Genomic DNA, 22,163 nt, shown 5'->3' on the forward strand with positions numbered 1-22,163 from the left:
GGCGCGTTGGGCCGGCGGGGCGGACGCGCGGGCGCCGTTGACTGGCACTTCAGTTGGTGAGCGTGGGTGACAGCGAGGATTGGGCGGGGGCGGCGCGGGGAAGAGAGGGCTCGGGCTCTGTGTCGGTTCTAGGCGCGGAGACGTAGGACCTTGGTGGCTGTGTTTCCACGTGCGTGCCGTCCTTGGTTTGGGGCGGGGTCGCAGTCACTGAACTCTGGGTTAATGTGTTTCGTCTGTTGTAGCATGAGGGCAGACCTTCCTCCCCGTGGACCTCGGGTCTTGTGAGTGTCACGGTGTTCCCGGAAGTGCCGGCCCTGGAGAGACCCTCTGGGAGCGTCTGGTGGCCCGGCCAACCTTCCCATTTTACGTGTGGGGAGACGGGCCTGGAGACCGAAGTCACTTGACCAGGGTCACGCAGCCAGTGAAGGCCGAGCCGGTTCGTAGAACTAGGTCCGGAGTTCCGTTGCTGTTTGGTGCAGCACGGTCCGAGACGGAAACCGTGGAAACTGGAGGCGAGGACCTAGCATTCCACGTGTGCCCTGTGCTCATCTGCAGTGTCGCTGGTCCGGTGACCGCACATCCCTGAGTTTACCTCGTCTGTGAGTTGGGCATAATGATAGCAAACACTAGCGCTTACTGTGTATCAGGCGCTGTTGGCAGCGCTTTACGCACAGCTTTCCTGATTGGATTGCAGGGCCATTGTGAGTTAACCTTAAAAGAGGCCTGTGCCCCAAGGACCTGAGTAGCTGCTCTGTAAAAATTTGTTGAATGACTCAAGCTTTTTGCCAGAGTCTGAGGTGCAGGACTCGTTACTTCCTATACTGTTTTTGAGGTATTGTCTGTAGATAACCTTGAGAATTTGGGATAATAGTAATTATTCTCCCTTCTGTGTAAGCTGAGGGGTCTGAGAACAGGGACGCATTGGGGGTGAGGGCAGAGGGCTCACGTCTTTTATTTAAACTATCCAGATAATTGTCGCATTGCACCCCTTCACTTTGCTTTTCATTCACTAATATACCTGATCAGCAAACATTATTAATAGCCTAAATATTAGGCATTGTGCTAGGCCCTGAAATCTGACAATGTAGAAAGCATCATGAACTCCTCGTTTAATGGAGGAATAGGACATGAAGCATTGCTCACTCCCAGTGCCTGGCACAGCAGTTTCTCAGAAATATTTTTGAAAATTATTCCAGAGCCGTAAACTATAAAGAGGTGTGTGCAGTGGCGGCACAGAGAAGGAAGTGTAATTATCTCTGTTTGGAGGGGTTGGAGAAGCTTCTTGCAATAAGGAGCCTTGAATGTTGCAGTTGATGGGGTGCAGCCAGCCTCTTCCAGGAATGATGAGCAGTTTGCGGCATGTTAGGGGAGTGGTAGGATAAAAAGCTGGAAGAGCTGTGTTAGGATCAAAATATGAAGAGGCTTCCTATGGCAGTACCATCCCAAGAAAATTAGGATGGGGAGCCAGTCATGGGTTATAAGCAGGGGAGTGATTGGATCAACTGTCTTTTTAGCTGTAATCTGGAGACAGGACAGACGGGGTTCAAGAGTCATTCAGTTCAGTCATTGATGGACATTTATTGAGTGTCCACTGTGGGCAGGCCCCATGCGGATGCTACAGATGCAACTTGGAATAAGACAGACCCGGTTACTGCCCACGTGGAGTGCTTCTCCCAGTGTGGTCCCTAGACCAACAGTATCAGCATCACCTGGAAACTTGTTAGAACTACAGTTTCTCTGCCCACTCCCCAGGCCTACTGAATCAAACTCTGGGGCTGAGTCCCCACAATCAGTGTTTTAACAAGCCATCCACGTGATTCTGATGCTCACTTAAGTTTCACAACCACTGGGCTACTGTAATGGATCAAGCATTTTTGAGGCGCTAACCCAGAATAGAGGCAGTAAGAGCCAGGAAGGAGGGGGTGGACTTGAGAGGAAGGTCAGAGACAGACTCGTTTGCTTTAGGAGGAGTCAAGGAGGAAGGAGTTTCTGGTATGAGCCCCTGGCCTGAGGTGGGACCTGAAGTAAGTGAGTGAGCCAGATGTGAACCATGTGTACTTACCTCCGGGGCCCACACTTTTCCACTCAGTCCCATCAGGGCTCTGTGGTAGTGCGCTCCAACCTGTCTCAGGCCACAGGCCATGTAGGAGATGGTAATATTTGTACTGTGCACGGGGGAAATGGATGAGGCTTCCTGAGGTGGTAGGGGACCAGCTGGAGGACTTGAGGCCATTGGGAGCTGGACGGGGCCGCCCAAGGGTTCCAGGCTCCAGAACTGAGAGGAGGCAGCAGCCCATTTTCAGCATACTGCAGGGCAGCTCTGCTTCATGGGAGATGCTGAAGGGTAGAGGCGCTCACTGAACTTGGCAATATAAATCAGGAACCTTAAAAGAGTTCGTATGTGTTGACTCAGTAATTCCATTCCTGAGAATCTCTCCCAAATGTACCACAAACAAACAAAAGCCTTCTGTTCATTGTAGATTGTATATAACGGAGAAAATGACAACTCTTCGTAATAGGAGAATCATTTCTGATATGCTTAATGGAATGTTGTACTGCCATCGGGAATGTGAATGTTTTGTAAAATCATAGAGAAACACATGTGCTCATTCAGTAGACTGTCTAGTAAAGCCCTGCTCTGTGCTGAGTGGCAAGCAAGTTAGATATGGTCCTTGGCCGCACAGAGCTGCGTGCCTGGGGGGAAGACAGGCAGCTACCTGAGCAGTCACTCTGAGAGTGATCGGTGATCAGTAGGAGCTGCTGTGGGAGAAGCTGGCCTTCTGGGCGGGGGCGTGGGACAAGGAAGGCATCCTAGAGGACAGGATGGTGATCCCGAGGCCGGGAGGATAAGTAGGTGCTGGTATGCAAGGGGCACAGTGTGTTTTAGAGTGAGCATGGCACAGTTGGAACAGGGAAAGGGCTATTGATGAGGCCAGCAGCAATTTGTTTGTTTTTCCCAGTTTTCTGTAGTAACAATAGCAAACATTGATTGTACTCATAGAATGTGTCAGGTACTGTTCTATTAACTTTTTATAACTCTTCTAAATCCCCACAATAAACCTACAAGGTAGGTCCTGTTGTATTACCATTTAGCAGATGAAGAAACTGAGCACAGAGGGGTTAAGTCATGCGTCCCGAGCTACACAGGGTGCAGTCAGCAAGAAGCGCTCCAGGAATCCAGTTGCCTGAGTCTAGAGCCTGTGCGATCCCATGCAGTGGTGTCTCCACAGTATGCTGTTAACATTTTATTAATGGGAAAATATTGATTTTTTTTTTTTAAACGAAAGGTAGGACTTGAATCTGCTAGAAAATTAGAAATGAAAGGGTTTGCATCTGCAAAGTCGGTGGCTGCCTTAGAAGTGTGTGTTGGAGACCAGACTGAGCTGGCTGCGTGGACACCGTTAACGCTTATCTCTGCCCGGCTCGTCTCTCTCCAGGCACAAGTGCTTCTCTGGGCCGGGTGTCATGGAAGGCCTGCTGTCAAGATGCAGAGCACTGCCCGTCCTGGCCACCTGCAGCCACCAGCTCTCTGGGTCCGGTCCTCACAGGTTTTACCACTGTGACCCCGAGAGAGGGAAGCGCTTGGTGCTGTCTCGCATGTTCCAGCCCCAGAACCTTCGGGAAGACCAGGTGCTCTCTCTCGAGGGCACATCTGGCGACCTGACCTGTAAGAGCCAGCGGTTGATGCTGCAGGTGGGCCTGATCCACCCAGCAAGCCCCGGCTGTTACCACCTCCTGCCTTACACCGTGCGAGCCATGGAGAAGCTCGAGCGGGTGATAGACCAGGAGATGCGGGCCATCGGGGGGCAGAAGGTCAACATGCCCAGCCTCAGCCCAGGGGAGCTCTGGCGAGCCACCAACCGGTGGGACCTCATGGGCAAGGAGCTGCTAAGACTTAGAGACAGACACGGCAAGGAATACTGCTTGGGACCCACTCACGAGGAAGCCGTCACAGCCCTGGTCGCCTCCCAGAAGACAGTGTCCTACAAGCAGCTCCCATTCCTGCTGTACCAGGTGACAAGGAAGTTTCGGGATGAGCCCAGGCCCCGCTTTGGTCTTCTCCGCGGCCGGGAGTTTTACATGAAGGACATGTACAGCTTCGACTCCTCCCCGGAGGCCGCCCGGCACACCTACGGCCTGGTGTGCGAGGCCTACGGCAGCCTGTTCCGCAGGCTGGGGCTGCGGTGCGTCAGGGTCCAGGCGGACGTGGGCAGCATCGGGGGCACCGCGTCTCACGAGTTCCAGCTGCCGGCCGACATCGGGGAGGACCGGTTTGCTGTCTGTCCCAGCTGCGGCTTCTCGGCCAACATGGAGACACTGCGCTGGCCACAGACTGACTGCCCGGCCTGCCGGGGCCCACTGACCGAGGCCAGAGGCATCGAGGTGGGGCACACGTTTTACCTGGGCACCAAGTACTCCTCCATTTTCAATGCCCAGTTCACTGATGCCCAGGGCAGGCCGTGCCTGGCTGAGATGGGCTGCTACGGCCTGGGCGTGACGCGGATACTGGCCGCTGCCATTGAAGTGCTGTCCACAGAGGACTGCATTCGCTGGCCCGGCCTCCTGGCGCCTTACCAGCTGTGCCTCATCCCCCCGAAGAAGGGCAGTAAGGAGGAGGCGGCCGCTGAGCTCATGGACCACCTGTACGACCTCATCACGGAGGCCCTGCCGCAGCTCCGCGGGGAGGTCCTGCTCGACGACAGGACCCATCGGACCATTGGAAACAGACTAAAAGACGCCAACAAGCTTGGCTACCCCTTTGTGATCATCGCGGGCAAGAGGGCCCTGGAGGACCCAGCACATTTTGAAGTTTGGAGCCAGAACACCGGTGAGGTGCTCTTCCTCACCAGAGAGGGAGTCACGGAATTTCTGAGCCAAGTGCGGGTGGTCTGAAAGCCCCGAGCCACTCCCACCCCATCCTGCAGCCTTGGTGTTCATTCTAATGCTGCCTTCTCCTACACTCCCTTCCAGGGCCGGTCTCTCCAGAAACAAGGCAGCTCATGGAAGGTGGGAGCGTGTTAGGGAAACTGACTTTTATCCAGTCCTTTGTTTAGACTATTTGTATTTCAAGTCGGTGATTCCATTCTCTGGCCTGACCTTGCTGCCACATACCATTCCTCTTCCATTCCAGTGTGGAGCTTCTGTGAGGAGGCAGGGGGCAAGAAAGAGCTGCTCCTCTTGGCCCTCGGGTGAGTCACTTCCCTTCTCTCGAGTTTCCCATGTAGAGGGTGGGAGTGGCCGGTGGCCAAGGCCCTCCCAGCTCCAGCAGTCTGACCCCTGGCCTCTTGCTGCATTTTGGTCTGAAGAGCAGGCCCACCAGCCCTGCTCCACTTGGACAAGTCCCTTCTGCTGGGGCCTCAAATTCCCCATCTGTGACATGAGAAAATGGAACTAGATCTGTAAAGTCCTTACAGCTGTCGCCGGCGGGTTCCACAAGAGGTTCATGACAGGCAGAATTGGTTCCTCTGATCCTCCATAGTCTAAGCTACATAGAAAGTTGATAGAATTAGCTAATCGCCCAAAACACCACCTCCAGAGATGTGGCCCTATTGAGGCGGCTGAGCGCCGAGATCCTGTTCTGCTCATTGAATAAAGTCAGGCTACCAGGACGAGCCTTGCCTGTTCATGAACGGTGGTAAGGCCTGCCGTTTTCACTGTGAGCGGCTTCCTACCTGAGACTCTTCTGTCCTTCCTTTTTCTACTATTTCTACACTCTACTCGAACAAAAAAACCCTACCTTTGGTGGCTGGGAGTATGTTTGAAACCATTTCCTCCCCCAGATGTGAGGGATAGCAGGCTTCCGGTGTCACAGTGAGCTTGTCCTGGGAGCAGAGCTGGGTCCTAGAGCCACGCCAGGGGGCACATACCAAGGTGTCTGCCTGAATTCTGTGGGAAACCAGGATCAGACTTGAGCCACCCCAGCATACTGCACTTCTTGTCTTAGCCAGTTGCTTCCCAGCAGGGTGTTACTGCTCCCGCAGTTACTGCCCAAGCACGCACCATCAGGTTTCCTAGTTAATGTATGTGGCAAGCCCTGATGGCCCCCAGACCTACCGCTGGCGCTCTGGGCCCAGCATTTGGGCCAGGAGATGCACATTCTGACATCAAACCTAGAAAGGCTGGATTGTAAGTCAGGGGACCTTCCCCTTGGCTGCACTTTGGTCCCACCCAGTTCTGGTTAGGGCCTGGGGTGTGGCCTGGGCATCGTGCATTTTAAAGCTCCGTAGATGATTCTAATGTGCAGAGTTGATTCATGGTTCCCAGCGTACTTCCAGGCAGTGGCCGTCCCTGAGCGGCTTTGTAGCTGAGTGTTTCTTTGAGTAATTTGCTCTGTACATTATCAGATGATGTGCGCTCTCTGCTTTTAATGGTCTGCTCATTTATTTGTTGAGGGCCTGCCACATACCACTGTGCTGTGAGGCACTTTTATATATCATTTTCATACCTTAAACTGTGCAAGATGGGTGCTGTTCTTCTTTTACGGATGAGGATCCTGAAGCTCCATTCAGCAACTTGAGGATGCACAGTGTCAGAACTAGAATCCGAGTATTGACCAACACCTGTGCCATTCCCATTACAACTGCATGCCCTCTGCCTAGACAGAAGTGATTTCGGTAAACAAAACTGAATTATTTATGTCTATCTAATCGAGTTAGCCCCAAATAGATGAGCACTTAGAATTTGTGCAAATTTGTGTCTTAATATTTTAAAAAATTTAATTCTTAACTGAAGTGTAGTTGACACACAGGGTTACATTCATTTCAGGTGTACAATACAGTGACTCAGTGACTGTACTTGACGCTGTGCTCACCACAAGTGAAGCCGCCATCTGTCACCATACACTATTACAGTGCCATTGACTATATTCCCCGTGCTGTACCTTTTATCCCTGTGTCCTATTCGTTCCATAACTGGAAGCCTGTACCTCCCACTCACCTTTTTTTAATTTTAAATCTGTGCTCCATAAGCTGATTTATGGAAGTTGGAGGGCTAGCCTAATGTAAGCACTTTTTAAAACCAGATTTCAGGAATAGAGAACCAATTAACTTTAAACTCTTCATAAATGTTCGAGTTACAGAAAAGTTTGAGGACGATACAGAATCATGGAAGTTTAGAACAGGAGGCCTTGGGGCCCGCCTGTCCATCCCTCCTTTCACAGATGGGACGCAAGCCTGGGGTGGGAATTAACCTGCCACACACCATCTGACTGGCAGAACACCTGATTGCAGGCCAAGAGCTGTGTCCCCTAAATCAGGCTACCTCCAGTCGATCTTGAGAAGTCTGGCTAAATCAGCCTCTGAACTACAAAAGCCTTGTAGGTGTGAAACAGGTACTGTCCTTTATTTTCCAAGGGAGACAAATACAGGGAGTACCATGACTGGCTCAAGGGCAAGCTGAACGGAAACCCAGGTGCCCTGATTACTAAGCCAGCATGTCTTCTAAGAAGCCAGGGGCAGTACGCTCTGGTGGAAAGACCAGAACCTGGAAGAGACATACTCCTAGATTCACCACTTACCAGGGATGTGACCTTAGACAAATTACTTGCCCTTCATGCGTCTCCGCTTCTTCATCTGTAAGATGTGCTCATGGCAGTGCACCTCCCAGGGGGTTGCCTAAGCTCGCTTACGTGAAATACTTAACCCCATGCTGTCAGGAAACACTTCCTTCACACCAGATGACTTAGGATCTGCTGGTAACGTATCTCAAGAGCTGGATCTAGTTTTCTTGATGTGATGCTTTATAACCTTCCTGGGGAGTGCCACGGGCAAGAATTAAGTGACACCCATGGAATGGCTCCATCGCCTTAGAGGAAAGACAGATACTCAGACCGTGTACCTTACTCTCTCCTGTCCGAATTTGCCAATGTTACCTCTTGCCATAAATTGATGAAATGGGGATGCTGGCAAAATAACAGACATAGGATGTATTATCATTGCTCATTCCTTGGGGAGATCTAGAAGGAACTGGCCGGGAAATATTTAGCAGCATTAATACTTGGGCACAAAAGCTGGTGCATAACAAAACCATTGTGTAAATCAAGCCTAGAATGTAAATCAAGGGCTCCATTAATATTCTGTGTTTTAATGGAAGAAACACCTGCTGGGCTATCAGTAAAGACTTGCAGAAATCTGTTGAAATTGTCGTTTGCATAACTATTTGAGTGCCAGGGAACTTCACAGAGTTCCCACCATCCATTTCTACACCAAGATGCCAGAATGCTTTTTAGAATGGATTACTATGCATCCAAGGGCATGTAAGGTTTTGTTTTAGAGTTAGGAAAAGTTTTATAATGTGGAAAATGGTAAACTTTTTATGATGTTATTGCAAACTTAAAACTTGAAAAAACTCAAGATGCTGCACTTAAAGTAATGATTTACATCAAAGTGACCCACACTAGACACTGTGGAGTCAGACTGCCTAGGCCACTTGATAGCTATCTGACCTTGTGCGAGATGCTTCCTCGCGCTTCCTGCGCTCCCTCAGTGCACCAGGGACAACAGTGGCTCACAGCAGGGTAAGTGGCAGCTGCCCTTACACTAGGCCAGTTAGCCCTTTGCATGTCGTGGGCGGGGGTTGCATGTGGACCAGCAGAACGGGGTGGCATCTTTAGGGTCCCCCTATTCAGATACCACTTTGGTGCAGGGATGATGTCGACATCACTCCTGTTAAGCCCACCGCTCTGAAGGCTGCTAATGAGCTTCCATGGTTAAAGCCTAATTGCTCTTGGCTAAATAAAACTGTAGGGCTAGGAGAGTGAGGAGGAAGCACTTACTGGTTAATGGTGACTGAGGACACGCCATTTGCAAGGGAAGAACTTGTCACCCAGGCTCACCCAGAAAGCTCGTGGGCTGACAGGAGCCCTACTGGCAGGTTGTCGAGTGCTGTGGGGAGTCCGCTGCGGGCTCTGGCAGTCTGGCTCTGCAGGCTAGACTCTTCTGCTCAGGCAGTTTGGGGACATTGCATGACATTGAATGCCAAGACTTGACCACAGCATTGGAGTGAACAGGCAAGGGCCGCTGGGTCTCATGCCAACTCTTCAAAGGCAGAGGCCCAGTCTTGTTGTTGCAGGTATCTCTTGAAGGGCTTAGGGGAGTCATGAATTGAAATCCTGGCTCTGCTTTTCACTAGCTAGCTAACTTTGGGCAAGTTACTTAGCCTCTCTGTACCTCTTTCCTTGTCAGTAAAATGGTACTGTAAACTACTAGCCTGCTCGAAGTGTCAGGCGGAGTGAGCGAGCCAGTCCGCATAAAGCACCGAGAACACGGTCTGGCGCCTCCTCAGGGCTCAGTAGATGGCACCTGTTACTAGCGAGCCAGGCCACTTATGCACGCCCCCTGGAACATGCTCCTTGCCTTTGCTTTGGGGTCCTTCCAACCCACACTCACCACCCTTCCCAGGTCCCTCTCCCAACTTCATGGCCCATATCCATCATGGGTGGTGGCTTCCACCCATAATCTGTTTAGAATTCACCACCCCTTCCTCTGGGCCATCGGTTAGTAATTATTTGTGTATCTACTATGTGCTGAGCAGGTGCTGGGCTAGGTGCTGGCAGTACAAATGTGCACAGGTCAGGGTCCCTGATTCAGTTTACAAAGAAGTGGGAGGAACCATCCAGTAAGCAGACAATTAAAATGCAGTGTGGCAAGTGTGGTAATGGTACAGGTGCCATGGGACATGTGGGATAGGGGGCCAGGAAGGCTTCCTGGAGGAGGCAGCCATGCCTGGTTAAGGACTAGATGTTAAACAGGAAAGGGAGGAAGAGTTGGGGGTGGAGGCAAGGGTGCAAGTGAGAGTAAGAATGCTCCGGGCAGAGGGAGCAGAATGTGCAAAGGTCCAAAGCTAAGAGCATGGCATGATTGGAGAATAAAAAAATAATTGTCCTAGAGTGAGCACTTAGTTTGAGGCAAGCTGTTCCATGGGCGTCACATAGATTAATTCATACAGTCCTCACAGCACCTGTGTGAGGGAGGTGCTATTATGCTTTGTGTTGCACATGAGGAAACTGAGGCACAGGGCCTGAGGCCATCAGCTAATGAGTTGCAGGGCTGGAATTGGAAGGCAGGTACCCTGGCTCCAGACTGAGACTCAGGCCACTGCACCCTGCTGCCCCATAGCTGAACCATGTTTGGGATGGCTGGGCTAAGGTTGGAGAGAGGAAGCTGCAGGGGTGGTTAGGGACTAGACCCTAAAGGGCCTTGAGTGCCACACCAAGCATGTTGATGAGGGAAGGGGGAGCCGCTGAGGGCTCCCAGCAGGGGTGAGGACTTGCTTGTTGTGGCTTTATTTCTAGTCCTAGCCTCCATGGCCGGCTCCTCAGTTTGCGCTCTACCACTCCCCTAGAGACCAGAGGATGGCGGAGGTCAGAGAAGGCAGGGCCCATGGGCCAGGGAGGCCAGAAGTCTTCTTGGAGAGGGTGCAAGGCAGGCACATGGGCTTGAGCCCGGGAATGCCATTGCTCATGCTTGTGTGTGTGCAGATGGGTCCTTGGAACAGAACTCTGGTTTATTTTTTCATTCATTCGTTCATTCATCCATCCACTCATCAGCGCACACACACAGCTCCCTAGGTGTCGCAGTCACTGTGTGTCAGGCCTGGGCACTAAGACAAATCCCCATCTGGCCTCTGCCCATTGAGAGCTTTCCTTCTGGAAGTTTTTGTGCAGTGTTTCTCAAACTCAGCATTACTGACAGTTTGTCAGACGATGCCGTGTTGTGGGGGCTGTCCTGTGCACTCGAGGATATTTAACAGCATCCCTGGCCTCTACCCATAGATGCCAGTAGCATCCCACCAAGTTGTGACAACCAAAAATGTCTCTAGACATTGACAGGTGTGCCCTGGGGTGCAAGTCACCCCTGTTGAGACTTGTTGGTCTGATGCTGCTGATCTGCACAGAGGTGCGATGGACAAGCCTATCAGGTAGGTGTGGTGACTCACTGAGAGGGAGGCCCCGAGCAGTCCGTCCTCACAGGCACGGCAAGTCAGCAGCTACCAGGGTCCCAGCTGTGGTCTGCAGTCTGCCATGCTAAGTCACTCCTCCCCTTTCTACTTCTGCTCCCCCTAGCCAGATAGAGGGGCAGGGCCCAGCCAGGAGCCCAAAGGAAGGACTGGGTGGTGGGGATGAAGGTCTCAGAACTTGGTTTCTCAGGGGTGTCCAGGAAAGAGCTGAGTAAGCCGTCTGCTTCACAGATGAGTGAGGTGGCACACCGGGACCCACTCTGCCCTAGGACAGTGAGGCTGCTGCGCTGGCCAACTGCTCGGCCTCGTACACAGAGTGCCAGGTTCTTACAAAGACAGCCAAACAGCCAGTCTCTAGCTGGGAGAGCCAATGGCCTCGGTCTGGCCTAAGCCAGGCGAGGGTGGAGGCGGGACTTCAGCTTCCAGGCCACAAGCCACATGCAGGGACCCACACCTGGAAGGAGAGCTGCGTGGTTGTCAATATTCCACAGCAAACTGCCCTTCAAAGACAGTAAAGCACACGGCACAAAACCTCAAATTAGTCCATCTTAAGGACAGCAGCTGGTTTCAGTTTAATGATGTATTACTTAGCTTTGCTACAGTAACAACCCCCAAATCTCATTTATTTCTCATTCACGTTACAATCAACGGCTGCAGTCAGCTCCTTCAGCTCTGCTCCATGTCTTACCATTCTGGCACCCAGGCTGATGGAACAGCCGCTAGCTGGGAAGCATGAACGCACCACGCAATGCTCTCCGGCCTCCCGTCTGGACGAGCCCACTCCCGTCCCTTTGCCTCCCCCGTGGGATGGGGCGGATACTGCAAGCAATCCCGTGGCTACACCCTCTAGGAAAGAGGGAGCGAACAGCTGTACACAAAAATACAACCTATGACAATGACTCAACTGCCAAAAGATGTTTAAAAGGCACAAAATCCTAAAATGTGAAAACTGGAGAGGAACTCAAGAGTCCACCATCCAAGTCTGTCAGTTTGCCCTATTACACAGATCAGGAAAACTGGTAAACTTTCTAGGGGTTTTGCAGGATCCCGGTTTATAGGTCTTTACAGGTGCAAAAACAGGAGCCAGCTTTCGTGACCTCATCTCACTCCAAGAACAACAGTATCCCCAAAGAGCAAGCCTCTCGGCTCACGAGAACCTGGAGGCTGGAGTCCCTCAGCCTGAATGCCTTAAAATTATTTGTGTGGTTTGTGTGTACACGTGGTTTGAGGGGTAGCTTCTCTGAGGCCTCTAACATCATAAAGGTCCAGCCAACTGGATCCTGAGTCTGTGTCCACAGGCCAGGACTTCCTCGGGTCAGCTGCTATGGTGACTGTAAGATGGTCCCTTCAGGGATAGAGGCTGGTGGTAACACAGCTCACAGTGAGTCCAAGGATGTCATGACCAAGGTACAGAGTTGTGTATCAACAGAATAGAGTGGAGACAAGCTGGAGCTTGGCACTTTGACCAGAGAGAATGTAGTTCAGGGAAGTCAGCAGCTCTCCCCCCGTCACTGTCCCCAGGGTGGCAGAAATAAAGTGTAGGGCTCAGCTGATTCAAATGTGCTGGATTCCAGGCAGAGGCGAATGAGGGAGGAGATCCAGGGGCCCTGGCTCCGCCTGGCTTGGTTACTTCACCTGGTGCACTTTTCTCCCTTGGAGGTAATTCCTACAAAAAGCAGAGGATCCTACACAGACCAAAAATGCTGGTGTCAGGGCTTTTACAAAGTACCTGCAGTGAACACAACAGAAGAAGGGGTTAACTGAATTGTAATCTTAATCATCCATGCACCTCCCCAACCACATTCAAGGTGAACCTTTGGATGTGAGTCAACATTAAAATGCAAGTTTAGCACATTTATTTTTTTGGTGGTTTACATATCTGGCAAATTCGCATGATCCTCTCCCCGCTACAACCTAGCCAGAACACTTGGGCCAGTCCTCTAGCATCATGTATGCCTGTGGCTAAACATGAAATCAAACTATAAGAACATGCTTGCTTGCTTTCATGCATTCATTCCTTCATTCAACAGTGCATGCCCAGGGTAACTTGGGCCCTGTGCTAAAAACAAAACCCATCATCCCTGCTTTCAAGTCCTGAGGGGAGGGAGATAAGTAATCAATTAATGACAGCAAAAACAACTGTAGAAGCATTTGTGAGGTACAGCGTTAGTCCAAAGGGCATGATTCCCTCTCTAGGAAAGGGGAATCAAGAAAAGCTTCCTGGAAGATGCCTTGCCCATCTTGACTTTAATTTAGAATAGGGGTAGTGATGAGGCACGGGGGAGCAAAAGCGAGGAAGTGCAGGGCACCAGAGCATTTGCTGTTGTTGGGGCATAAAGCAAGTGGAGTGGGACAGGTCGGAGAGGTGGGCAAGGCTTTGGCCTCCCAGACTGAAGAGTGTTAGCATTACCCAATGTGCCTGGATCTGGACCGAGGCGGGGTGGGGGCTGTATCTTAGCTCCACTCAGTTCAGGGTCTGAAGTTGCCAGAATCCTGTCCTGAGTAGCCTCTTACCTATGCCATTCATTTAAGAAGTAAACATTTCTAATAGCATTTACATTTTCTGAGAAGCATGAAATTGGCTTTCCTCCACAGATCTACTTTGTTTAGATTTCTCCCCCATTTTTTGGAGATGGGGAGAGTGGACCTCAGGCCTTTAAAGAATTATGGTAATAATTTGCTAAATAATGGAAAAAATTGTCTAGAAACTAGAAGGGAGATTTAGTGCCAGGAAAAAAACCCTGCTAAGAGAAGTCATCATTCATATCTGAAGAAATCTTCACCTCCTGCCTGACAAGCCAAAGTAGAAGCATCAAGAGACCAGCTGGACTTCCTACCAGGTCAGTCACCACATCACCAATTCCCATCCAGTCTGCCTCTGAAATCTCTTTGCCAATCCACCCCTCACCTCATGCATCACCATCAACTAGTACACATAAAATCTATATACTACTCTGTAAATTTTACCTACACATTCTCTGTGGCTCCATATACCACTATCAGGATAAAGTATGCTCCTGAGCAGGGCATTCAAGGCTTTCCTGAATGGCCCTAGCCCAGCTCTCCAGCCTCTTTCCTACCATGCCCAACCACCCTCATGCCCAATACATCGGGCTCCTTTAGCCTAAACGCAAGAGCATTTGCTTTGCTCAAAGCTTAGAGGAAAACAGTCCAAGAGTCAACTTACAAATCCACTGAGGGGATTCCTTTATGGTCCAGGAACACCCCAAAGCTGAACAGAGAGACAAAAGCCGCATCCAGCTGGCTGCCATAGCTACTAACAAAGATGCACTCTTACAACAAGACTGCCCTTTACAGTTTACAAAAGCACTTTGACTCCTGCTCTCTCACCGGCTCTCAAACACCGGAGAACAATGTAGGCAAGAATTAGTACTCCTACCCGAAAGATGAGGAAACCTCCCCAGGGAGGCCGTATGTGCTTACAGTCACACAGCCGGTAAATGATGGCGTCTGACTTCACATACCGATGTTCTTTCCATGTAACAAAATCAGGGGACACAGGCACAAAGAGGAACAGGAGTGCCAACCCTGCTGTTTTCAGGTCCCACAGTCAGGCAGCTTGTCCCTTCTCAGACCAGCCCCATTCACTTCTCCCAGTCTGAGGGTGTCCTGGCTGCAGCACAACAGGCTGGGTCATACTGAAGCCTGTTTGGCCAATGACCTGGGCCAGGCTCCATGGTTACCATGTCAGTTTTGTGTCAGGGCAGAAGGGAGGGCAGTACAAGGCAATCCATCAGCAGTGCAATGAAACCCTGGCTGTATCCCCGGGATGGCGCCTGGGCACCTTCCCTGGTCTGCTCAGCCTCATGAAGGCGGCTCACCGGGGGTGCTGCAGCACCTGCAGCAGGGTGCTCTTGAGAGGCACCCGGTAGAGTTCTGTCCCGTCTTCATCCTCAAAGTAGACCTGCAAGAATAATAGAGGAGCAGGAATCAGACACAAATACAAGGTCTCAGCAGCACTAGGCACGTTGAGGCTGAGTCTAGGGAAAAGCTAAAGAGATGGCAACTGTAATTAGTTGAATGACTCCTTTATAGAGTTGTGGAATATAAAGCACTCAGTCCTCGCGCGATACTAAGAAAGGTATTATGGGCTCCATTTTCCAAAGATAGAACGAAGGCTCAGAGAAGGGAAATAACTCACCAATGACACCCACGTAGCAAACAGAGGAGCCAAGATTCAAGCCCAGACCCACGAGTCTTCCCTTCCCTAGCAATTCAGTCCTAGACCCCTTCGATGTGGGGGAAGCAAGCTATGGTGGCTCAAAGCAGGGGAAGGGCCCGAGGAGGAGGAGAAGGATGATGGCCCTGTGCAGGTGTCCAAGCCCGTGCAGGGTGAGGCTGGCAGGGAGGGGTGCAGAGCCCAGTCAGTGGCGGGCAGTCTTGCTGGGAGCTGGCCAGCCTAAGCCAGGTGAGAAGGGTTACCTGGTAGGATGGCTGTGCAAGATGAGGTGTCAGAGCCCATGCAGGTGAGAAGGGTGTCCTTGCATGGGGACAGCTGATACAGGGTGTCTGAGTATTAGATGGTACTAGTATATCAAAGCTAATTTCCTTTTTTTTTTTTTTCCTCAAAGCTAATTTCCTAATTTTGATGGGTGAGATTATGAAGGAAAATATCCTTGTTTGTAGGAAACTGACACTGAAGTATTCAGGGGCAATGGGGCATCAGTTGGCATCTTACTCTCAAATGGTTAGTAGAAGAGAAAGTCTTTGTACTGTAAGATGTGATTTAAAAAAAGAAAAAAAAAGGTCCCAACAATGGAACAATGGAATATTATTCAGCCTTAAAAAGGAAAGAAATTCTGACACAGGCTACAATATGGATGAAACTTGAAGACATCAAGCTAAGTAAAATAAGCCAGATACAAAAGGACAAGCAGTATATGGTTCCACTTATATGAGGTTCCTAGAGTAGGCTCATTCATAGAGCAAGTGGAATGGTGGTTGCCAGGGGCTGGAGGGAGGGGAGAATGAAGTTACTGTTCCATGGGTGCAGAGTTTCAGTTCGGGATGATGAAGTGGACACGGATGGTGGGAATGGTTGTACAAGCATGTGAATGTACTTAATGCTATGGAAGCAGGAACTTAAAAATGGTTCAAATAGTAAATTTTATGTTCTGTATCATTTGACAAAATTTTTTTTGAATTTTTTAAAGATTTTATTTATTTGACAGAACAAGAGCACAAGCACAAGCAGGGGGAGAGGGAGATGGAAAAGCAGACTTCCCGCTGAGCAGGGAGCCCAACATGGGGCCTTATCCCAGGACCCTGGGATCATGACCTGAGCCAAAGGCAGACACTTAACCCACTAAGCCACCCAGATGCCCCGACACAATTTTTTTTTTTTCCTCAAGATTTTATTTATTTATTCATGAGAGAGAGAGGCAGAGGGAGAAGCAGGCTCCCAAGAAGCAGGGAGCCCGATGCAGGACTCAATCCCAGGACCCTGGGATCATGACCTGAGCTGGAGACAGACGCTTAACCATCTGAGCCACCCAGGTGCCCACAATTTTTTTTTTTTTTAAGGCAGTAAAAACTTGCTCCCCTCACCCCCCTGCAAAAAATATCTCATCCAGGAACAAGGTAAAACATCTCTTACCTCTAAATTATCAGGGCAGTATTTCCGCTCTAAGTCCCAAGAGGGCGTTTCACCAAACATCACCATTAGATGATCAATAAACCTAAGGATATAACATGTACTTTCTAGGTATCAATAACTCATGATCTATTTTCCTACATCACAGTCCCTGGACACCCATTCAGAGAGCTATCAAAAATGTACAAAACATGAAATGCAGGCCTAAGCCATTTTGAGCCAAAACCATCTGACTTAAGCCAAAATGGATGTGTATTACTTGTCCTGTTATGACATAGTAATTTTCTTTAAACTGACTCAGGCTTAACATTCCTTACATTTAGCCACATTCTAAGCATTAACCCTATGAAATCACGTTAAAATTGCTAGTTATATTTTTTCTAATACACACTTCAGTTACTATGCATATACTACCTAGAATGACTTCGTATCTCACCAGAGATATGTGTCAGTGCTTGACAAACAATACTGTGGTGCTCTACTTACTAGCCCAGTCAGGATGATGGTGAGACTTGTGTCTGTCATTGCAAAGCTAGTTATAGTTAGTAAAAGGAGAAATCAGCTCCAGGATAGAAAGGTTATGCCAAACCAGACTGTTAACCCTCTATTCTCTTCCCTCCTCAACCAAAAATCCACTTGTCCCTCTGCTGAGACAGCAAGGAAAGAGCATGCCAGCAAGAACAGAGGGCTCTTGGGCAAGTAAGTACCTGGAGTCCTCGTGAAAAGTAGCGATGAAGTCCGACTGGGCGTGCTCCGGGTACAGAAAGAGCACGGGCCAGCTTAACCTGCCCTGCTCGTCTACATTCAGCCTGGCTCCATAGGGGTTCTCCGAGCTGAGCCCATCCAGGAAAAGCTCACCTAGACCTTCTGAGTCTGAATCTTCATCCCAACCAGCAGCTTCAGAGACTAGCCTGATGTTCCTAGCCTGGATTAAAAACAGAAATACACACAAACCTTATTGTGTGGAAGGATGCAAGCCCATTTCAACAGCAGGGAAACCACCATACTGTGAGCTCCCTGAGGCCAGCTCTACACAATTCATCTTCATTACCCCTGAGGCCTAGCACAGCAGGGATAACTCACCTTCACCAGGATTCTGGATAACTCACCTTCACCAGGATTCTAACACATGCTGGACCCTGTATCACAGAAAAAAGCTAGACATGGTTCCTGCCCTCAAGACCCCGCTCATGGTCTAGTGGGCAAACAACTATGGAAATAAGTACAACATAAGGTAAGAAGTGGAGTTGCAGAAGTGCAGACCATCGATAATTAATTCAGCCTGGGGACTGGAGATGACTGGGGAATACTGGGCCCTGAGCAATGACTATGAAAGGCAGAGAAGTTGGAAGGGTCGGGGGGAGGATGGAAAGGCATTCACCACCAAGGAACAGAATATGCAAAGGCACAGAAAAGATCAAGAGTGTAGCATATACGAAAATGGCAAGTGTGCTGGTTTAGCTAGGACATGGAATACTGAAAATAATGCACATTGACCTAATCTTGTCTGTCTCATGGAAATAAAGATAAATCAAAGGTCTGAACAGAAGAGTTGTCTCTTTATGTATGTGTGTGGAGGCTAGCACACGAGGGGAAAGTTACATGCAATCAAAATCACTTTTGATTTGACAATGCTAAATCAGGGGCTGGCAAACTTTTCCTTAAAGAGTCAGACAGAAATATTTTAGGCTTTGTGAGCCAAATGGTCTCTGCTGAAATTAACTACTTGACTCTGCCACCATAGTGTGAAAATAGCCGTAAGTAACATAAACAAATAGGCAGGGCTGTGATCCACTGGCTACAGATCCACTGGCTCCTGCTTTAAACCATCGGTAAAATATGGTTCTGTGTATACGACTATTAGAGTAATTCTTATGTACAATGAAGCTTGAGATGCAGGGTCAAACTAAAGGAGAGAGCCAAAATCAGATCTGTATGCGAATGGGCATTCCAATACTCTACATTTTAGAATGTGACTAAATCTCTCACTGTGAATGAGGATTAGCAAGAGAATCTGGAGTATTCCGTCCCACTCCTGTTAACAGATTGCTTGTTATGGGGAGGGACTAGTGGAGTGCATCTTAGTAGTGTGAAGTTCTCAAAGTCAACAAGTAACTTAAATGGTGCATAATTTAACTCAACAAAGAATGAAACCAAGAACCTACTCCACAATCTCATGGCAGGTGTCATTTCCCTTGTGAAGACCAAGCAAGCCAAAGCTCCACAGGTGACTTGCTGGGTATTCAGTATCCAGGTAAAAAAATAAGAATTGGCTCAGACTACATCCATTTAAAATGCAGGGAAGAAAGGACAGGGTCGAATTTTTGTTGTTGTTAAAGGAGCAACATCCTAAAAATTCAGATTTTTTCAGGATGCAGTAGCTAAGAGCAAGGACCTGGCTCTGATACACATTAGCTGTGTGAGGTTTCTTCACCTCCCTGAGACCACATCACCATCTAGCAAATCAGTAGCTAGAAGATCTACCTCAGAAGGCCACTGTGAAGATTAAATAATGCTCAACCCACAGCAACTATCCAGTGTAGCTTACCTGAGATCAACATATGTACACAAGCAGGAAAGCTGACTGAACTCAGGGGGTCTGGACTCCAGAGCCCCTTTAGCACACTGCTTCACCAAAGCAAAGAGAAAATGAACAAATTCATTCAGGTAAAGCATCCCAAGACAGTTTCCCAACAAGCTTGAGGATTAGCAAGACCATATGGGCCTGAGGTCTGAGAACTCACCTTGATGGCCTGGAGTAAAGCCTCGTTCTGATTCTGCTCCTTCTTTTCTTTCAACTTTGCTTTCCTGATATCCCTCTGCTCAGTTCTCTAAAAATGAAATTCAGACCCATCAGCTCTAGGGGGCTTGTTTCCTCTTCTGTCACCCCAGCCTGCTGCTTACTATCTCCAGTATCTGTCCAACCCAGGTTCCTGTGTCAAGCAATACCAGTGGCCTGATTCAGTTCAATTAATATTTTAAGAGTGCACGTCTGGTGCCAGGACTGGTGGCAGCAGAAATTTAAAAATGTATAGTTCCCATACCCACGGAGCTCACAGTCTACTAAGGGGGACAAACAATGAAATGTCCGTTATGTGTTACCCTGCCAATGTGAAGCCAGTGCTATAAAATACAGGAGTGATGGATTCTGCCCCACTGAGGTGGGTTTAGATGGACATGGAACATTCCACCAGAGGAAGGAGAAAGGGCATTCTAGGTAGAGGGACTGACATCAGGATCTATGGGGTATTTCAACTTCTCTGGGATGGCTGGAGTATAGGAAATACTGGAAAAACCCAGGGCAAGAACTTATCAGAGGCTCTGCCCTTTGCCCAATTATAATCCATGACAGAAAAACATCATCAGTCTACTTAATCTGGCAGAAATATAATTTAGATTTCCTTTTCTTGCAAATCTGCCCCAAACCAGTTGATTCTGCTCTTACCCTCAGAATCGTAGATTAACAGAGGTCAGCAAACTTTTTCTGTAAAGGGCCAGAGGTTAATATTTTAGGTTTTGCAGACCATGTATGCTCTCTGTCACAAATTATCTACTTTTGTTGTTTATAACTCTTTAAAAATGTGAAAAACATCTTTAATTCACAGAATGTATAAAAACAGGCCACAGGCTAGATTTGGCCTGGGGGTCAGTTTGCTGACCTCTGATCTAAAATATAGTACCAACCATCCCTTATCCTCCCCACAAAGGCTAACACAGATCTTTTATTTCTCGTGAACAAAGTCTACCCATTCAGGAAGACAATGGCTGATAACTCTTGTCCATTCCTTCTCCAATCCAGTCTGCCAAAAGAGCTATAAAACTCCCTTCTGCTGTTTGATTACACTATCCAGAGTACTCCACCCCATGGACACCACTAAAATCTATGTCCAATTCTGCCTTTACAGTTGAGCTACATCAAACCACAGTGTCTGGTCCACATTAGAGAATGATTAAGGACGACACAGACTCTGTCCCCTATTGTTTTTACTCTGATTCACACTATACATGTGAGTGATGTGGATTATGAAGTCTCATATGAAGTTTGGGGCCTTGGCAGCCACATAAAGTAGAATGACCGCCAGGTCAGAGGAGCCCTGAGCTGTGGAGTCTGCTGCCCTTTAAAAAAAAAACAAAAACATCAACTTTGTTGAGGTATAATGTACAGATTTTAAGTGTATAGTTCAATGAGTTTAAACAAGGGTATACCTTAAGTACCCAATACTTCAATCAAGATGGGCATTTCTATCCCCTAGAAAGTTCCCTCATGCCCCTTTGTAGTCAGTCTCCCTCCTATCCCATCACTGATAGGTTTCTTTTTATACCAAGTAATATCCCATTGCATGAGTATCACACTTTACTTATCTCTTACCTGTTGTTGGACACAAGAGCTGTTTCTGGATTACTATGAATAAAACAGGCTGTGACTATTATACAAGTCTTTTTATGAGCATGTTTTCATTTCTCTTAGGTAAACACCTCTGCACTTCCCGCTGTCCCCAACCCCTGGCAACCAGTAATCTGCTTTCTGTCTCTATAGATTTGCCTATTTTGGATGTTTGATATATAGAGAGTCATACAATATGTGATCTTTTATAAATCTGGCTTCTTTCACTTAACATAGTGTTTTTGAGGTTCACCTACATTGCAGTGTATATCATACTTCATTCTCCTTTATGGCTGAATAATATTCCATTGTATGAACATACCACATTTTATTTATCATCAGTTGATGGACATTGAGATTGTTTCTACTTTTTGGCCATTATGAACCGTGTTGCTATGAACGCTCCTGTACAAGTATTTATTTTAATACTGTTTCAATTTCTTTGGGTATATACTTAGGAGTGGAAGTGCTGGTTCTTATGTTAATTTTGTAGTTAATTTTTTGAGGAACTGTCAAAATGTTGGGTTTTTTTTAAGGATTTTATTTATTTATTGAGAGAGAGCGAGAGGGAGCACGAGCAGGGGGAGGGGCAGAGGGACAAGCAGACTCCCTGTGGAGCAAGGAGCCCGATGTGGGGCGCAATTCCAGGCCCCTGGGATCATGTCCTGAGCAGAAGGCAGACGCATAACTGACCAAGCCACCCAGGCATCCCTGTCAAACTGTTCTCTATAGTGGCTGTCATTTTACATTCTCACCAGCAACATGTGAAGGTTTCCGTTTCTCCACATCCTTCTCAACATTTGTTATTTTCCTTTAAAAAAAATTATAACCATCCTAACGTGAAATAGTATTTCACTGTGGTTTTGATTTACATTTCCCTAATGACTAAGAATGTTAAGCATCTTTCATGTGCTTTTTGGCCATTTATGTATCCTCTTTGGAGAAACGTCTGTTCACCTCCTTTGCCCATCTAAAAAATGGCGCTTTTAATTATTGAGATGTTAAGAGTTCTTTATATATTCTAGATAAAGGTCCCTTAACAGATATATGATTTATAAATACTCTCCCACCCTGTGGGTTGTCTTTTCACTTTCTCAATGGCAGCCTTTGATGCACAAGTTTTTACTTTTGATGAAGTCCAGTTTATCTTTTTTGTTTCTTGTGCTTTTTGTGTCATATCTAAGAAACCATGCCTAATCCAAGGTCATG

General features: G+C 48.3%; 2 protein-coding genes across 3 annotated transcripts in view; one reads left to right on the top strand and one right to left on the bottom strand.

Moving 5' to 3' along the window:
- PARS2 (prolyl-tRNA synthetase 2, mitochondrial) lies at positions 1-18,119 on the top strand. Of its 2 annotated transcripts, XR_004924141.2 has the most exons (3): positions 1-56; positions 3,438-5,189; positions 17,227-18,119. XR_004924141.2 is itself a non-coding variant. In XM_036113990.2 (2 exons), the coding sequence occupies exon 2, from the start codon at positions 3,466-3,468 to the stop codon at positions 4,891-4,893; it is 1,428 nt and encodes a 475-aa protein (XP_035969883.1). In that variant the 5' UTR covers positions 1-56; positions 3,438-3,465; the 3' UTR covers positions 4,894-8,132. The 2 variants fall into 2 exon arrangements, 1 of the variants encoding a protein (XP_035969883.1); XM_036113990.2 differs by lacking the exon at positions 17,227-18,119 and having other exon boundaries at positions 3,438-8,132.
- The window catches only part of TTC4 (tetratricopeptide repeat domain 4), a 23,628-nt gene continuing 12,969 nt past the window's right edge, over positions 11,505-22,163 (bottom strand). The window contains exons 6-10 of the mRNA XM_036113993.2: positions 19,315-19,401; positions 17,278-17,495; positions 16,574-16,655; positions 14,799-14,881; positions 11,505-12,685 (exon numbers count right to left, since the gene is read on the bottom strand). Coding sequence (XP_035969886.2) covers positions 12,583-12,685; positions 14,799-14,881; positions 16,574-16,655; positions 17,278-17,495; positions 19,315-19,401 — 573 coding nt within the window. The 3' untranslated portion in view covers positions 11,505-12,582. The remainder of the gene's footprint in view (positions 12,686-14,798; positions 14,882-16,573; positions 16,656-17,277; positions 17,496-19,314; positions 19,402-22,163) is intronic.

The sequence above is a fragment of the Halichoerus grypus genome, chromosome 5 (assembly GCF_964656455.1).
Source record: "Halichoerus grypus chromosome 5, mHalGry1.hap1.1, whole genome shotgun sequence".
NCBI classification, from domain to species: Eukaryota; Metazoa; Chordata; class Mammalia; order Carnivora; family Phocidae; genus Halichoerus; species Halichoerus grypus.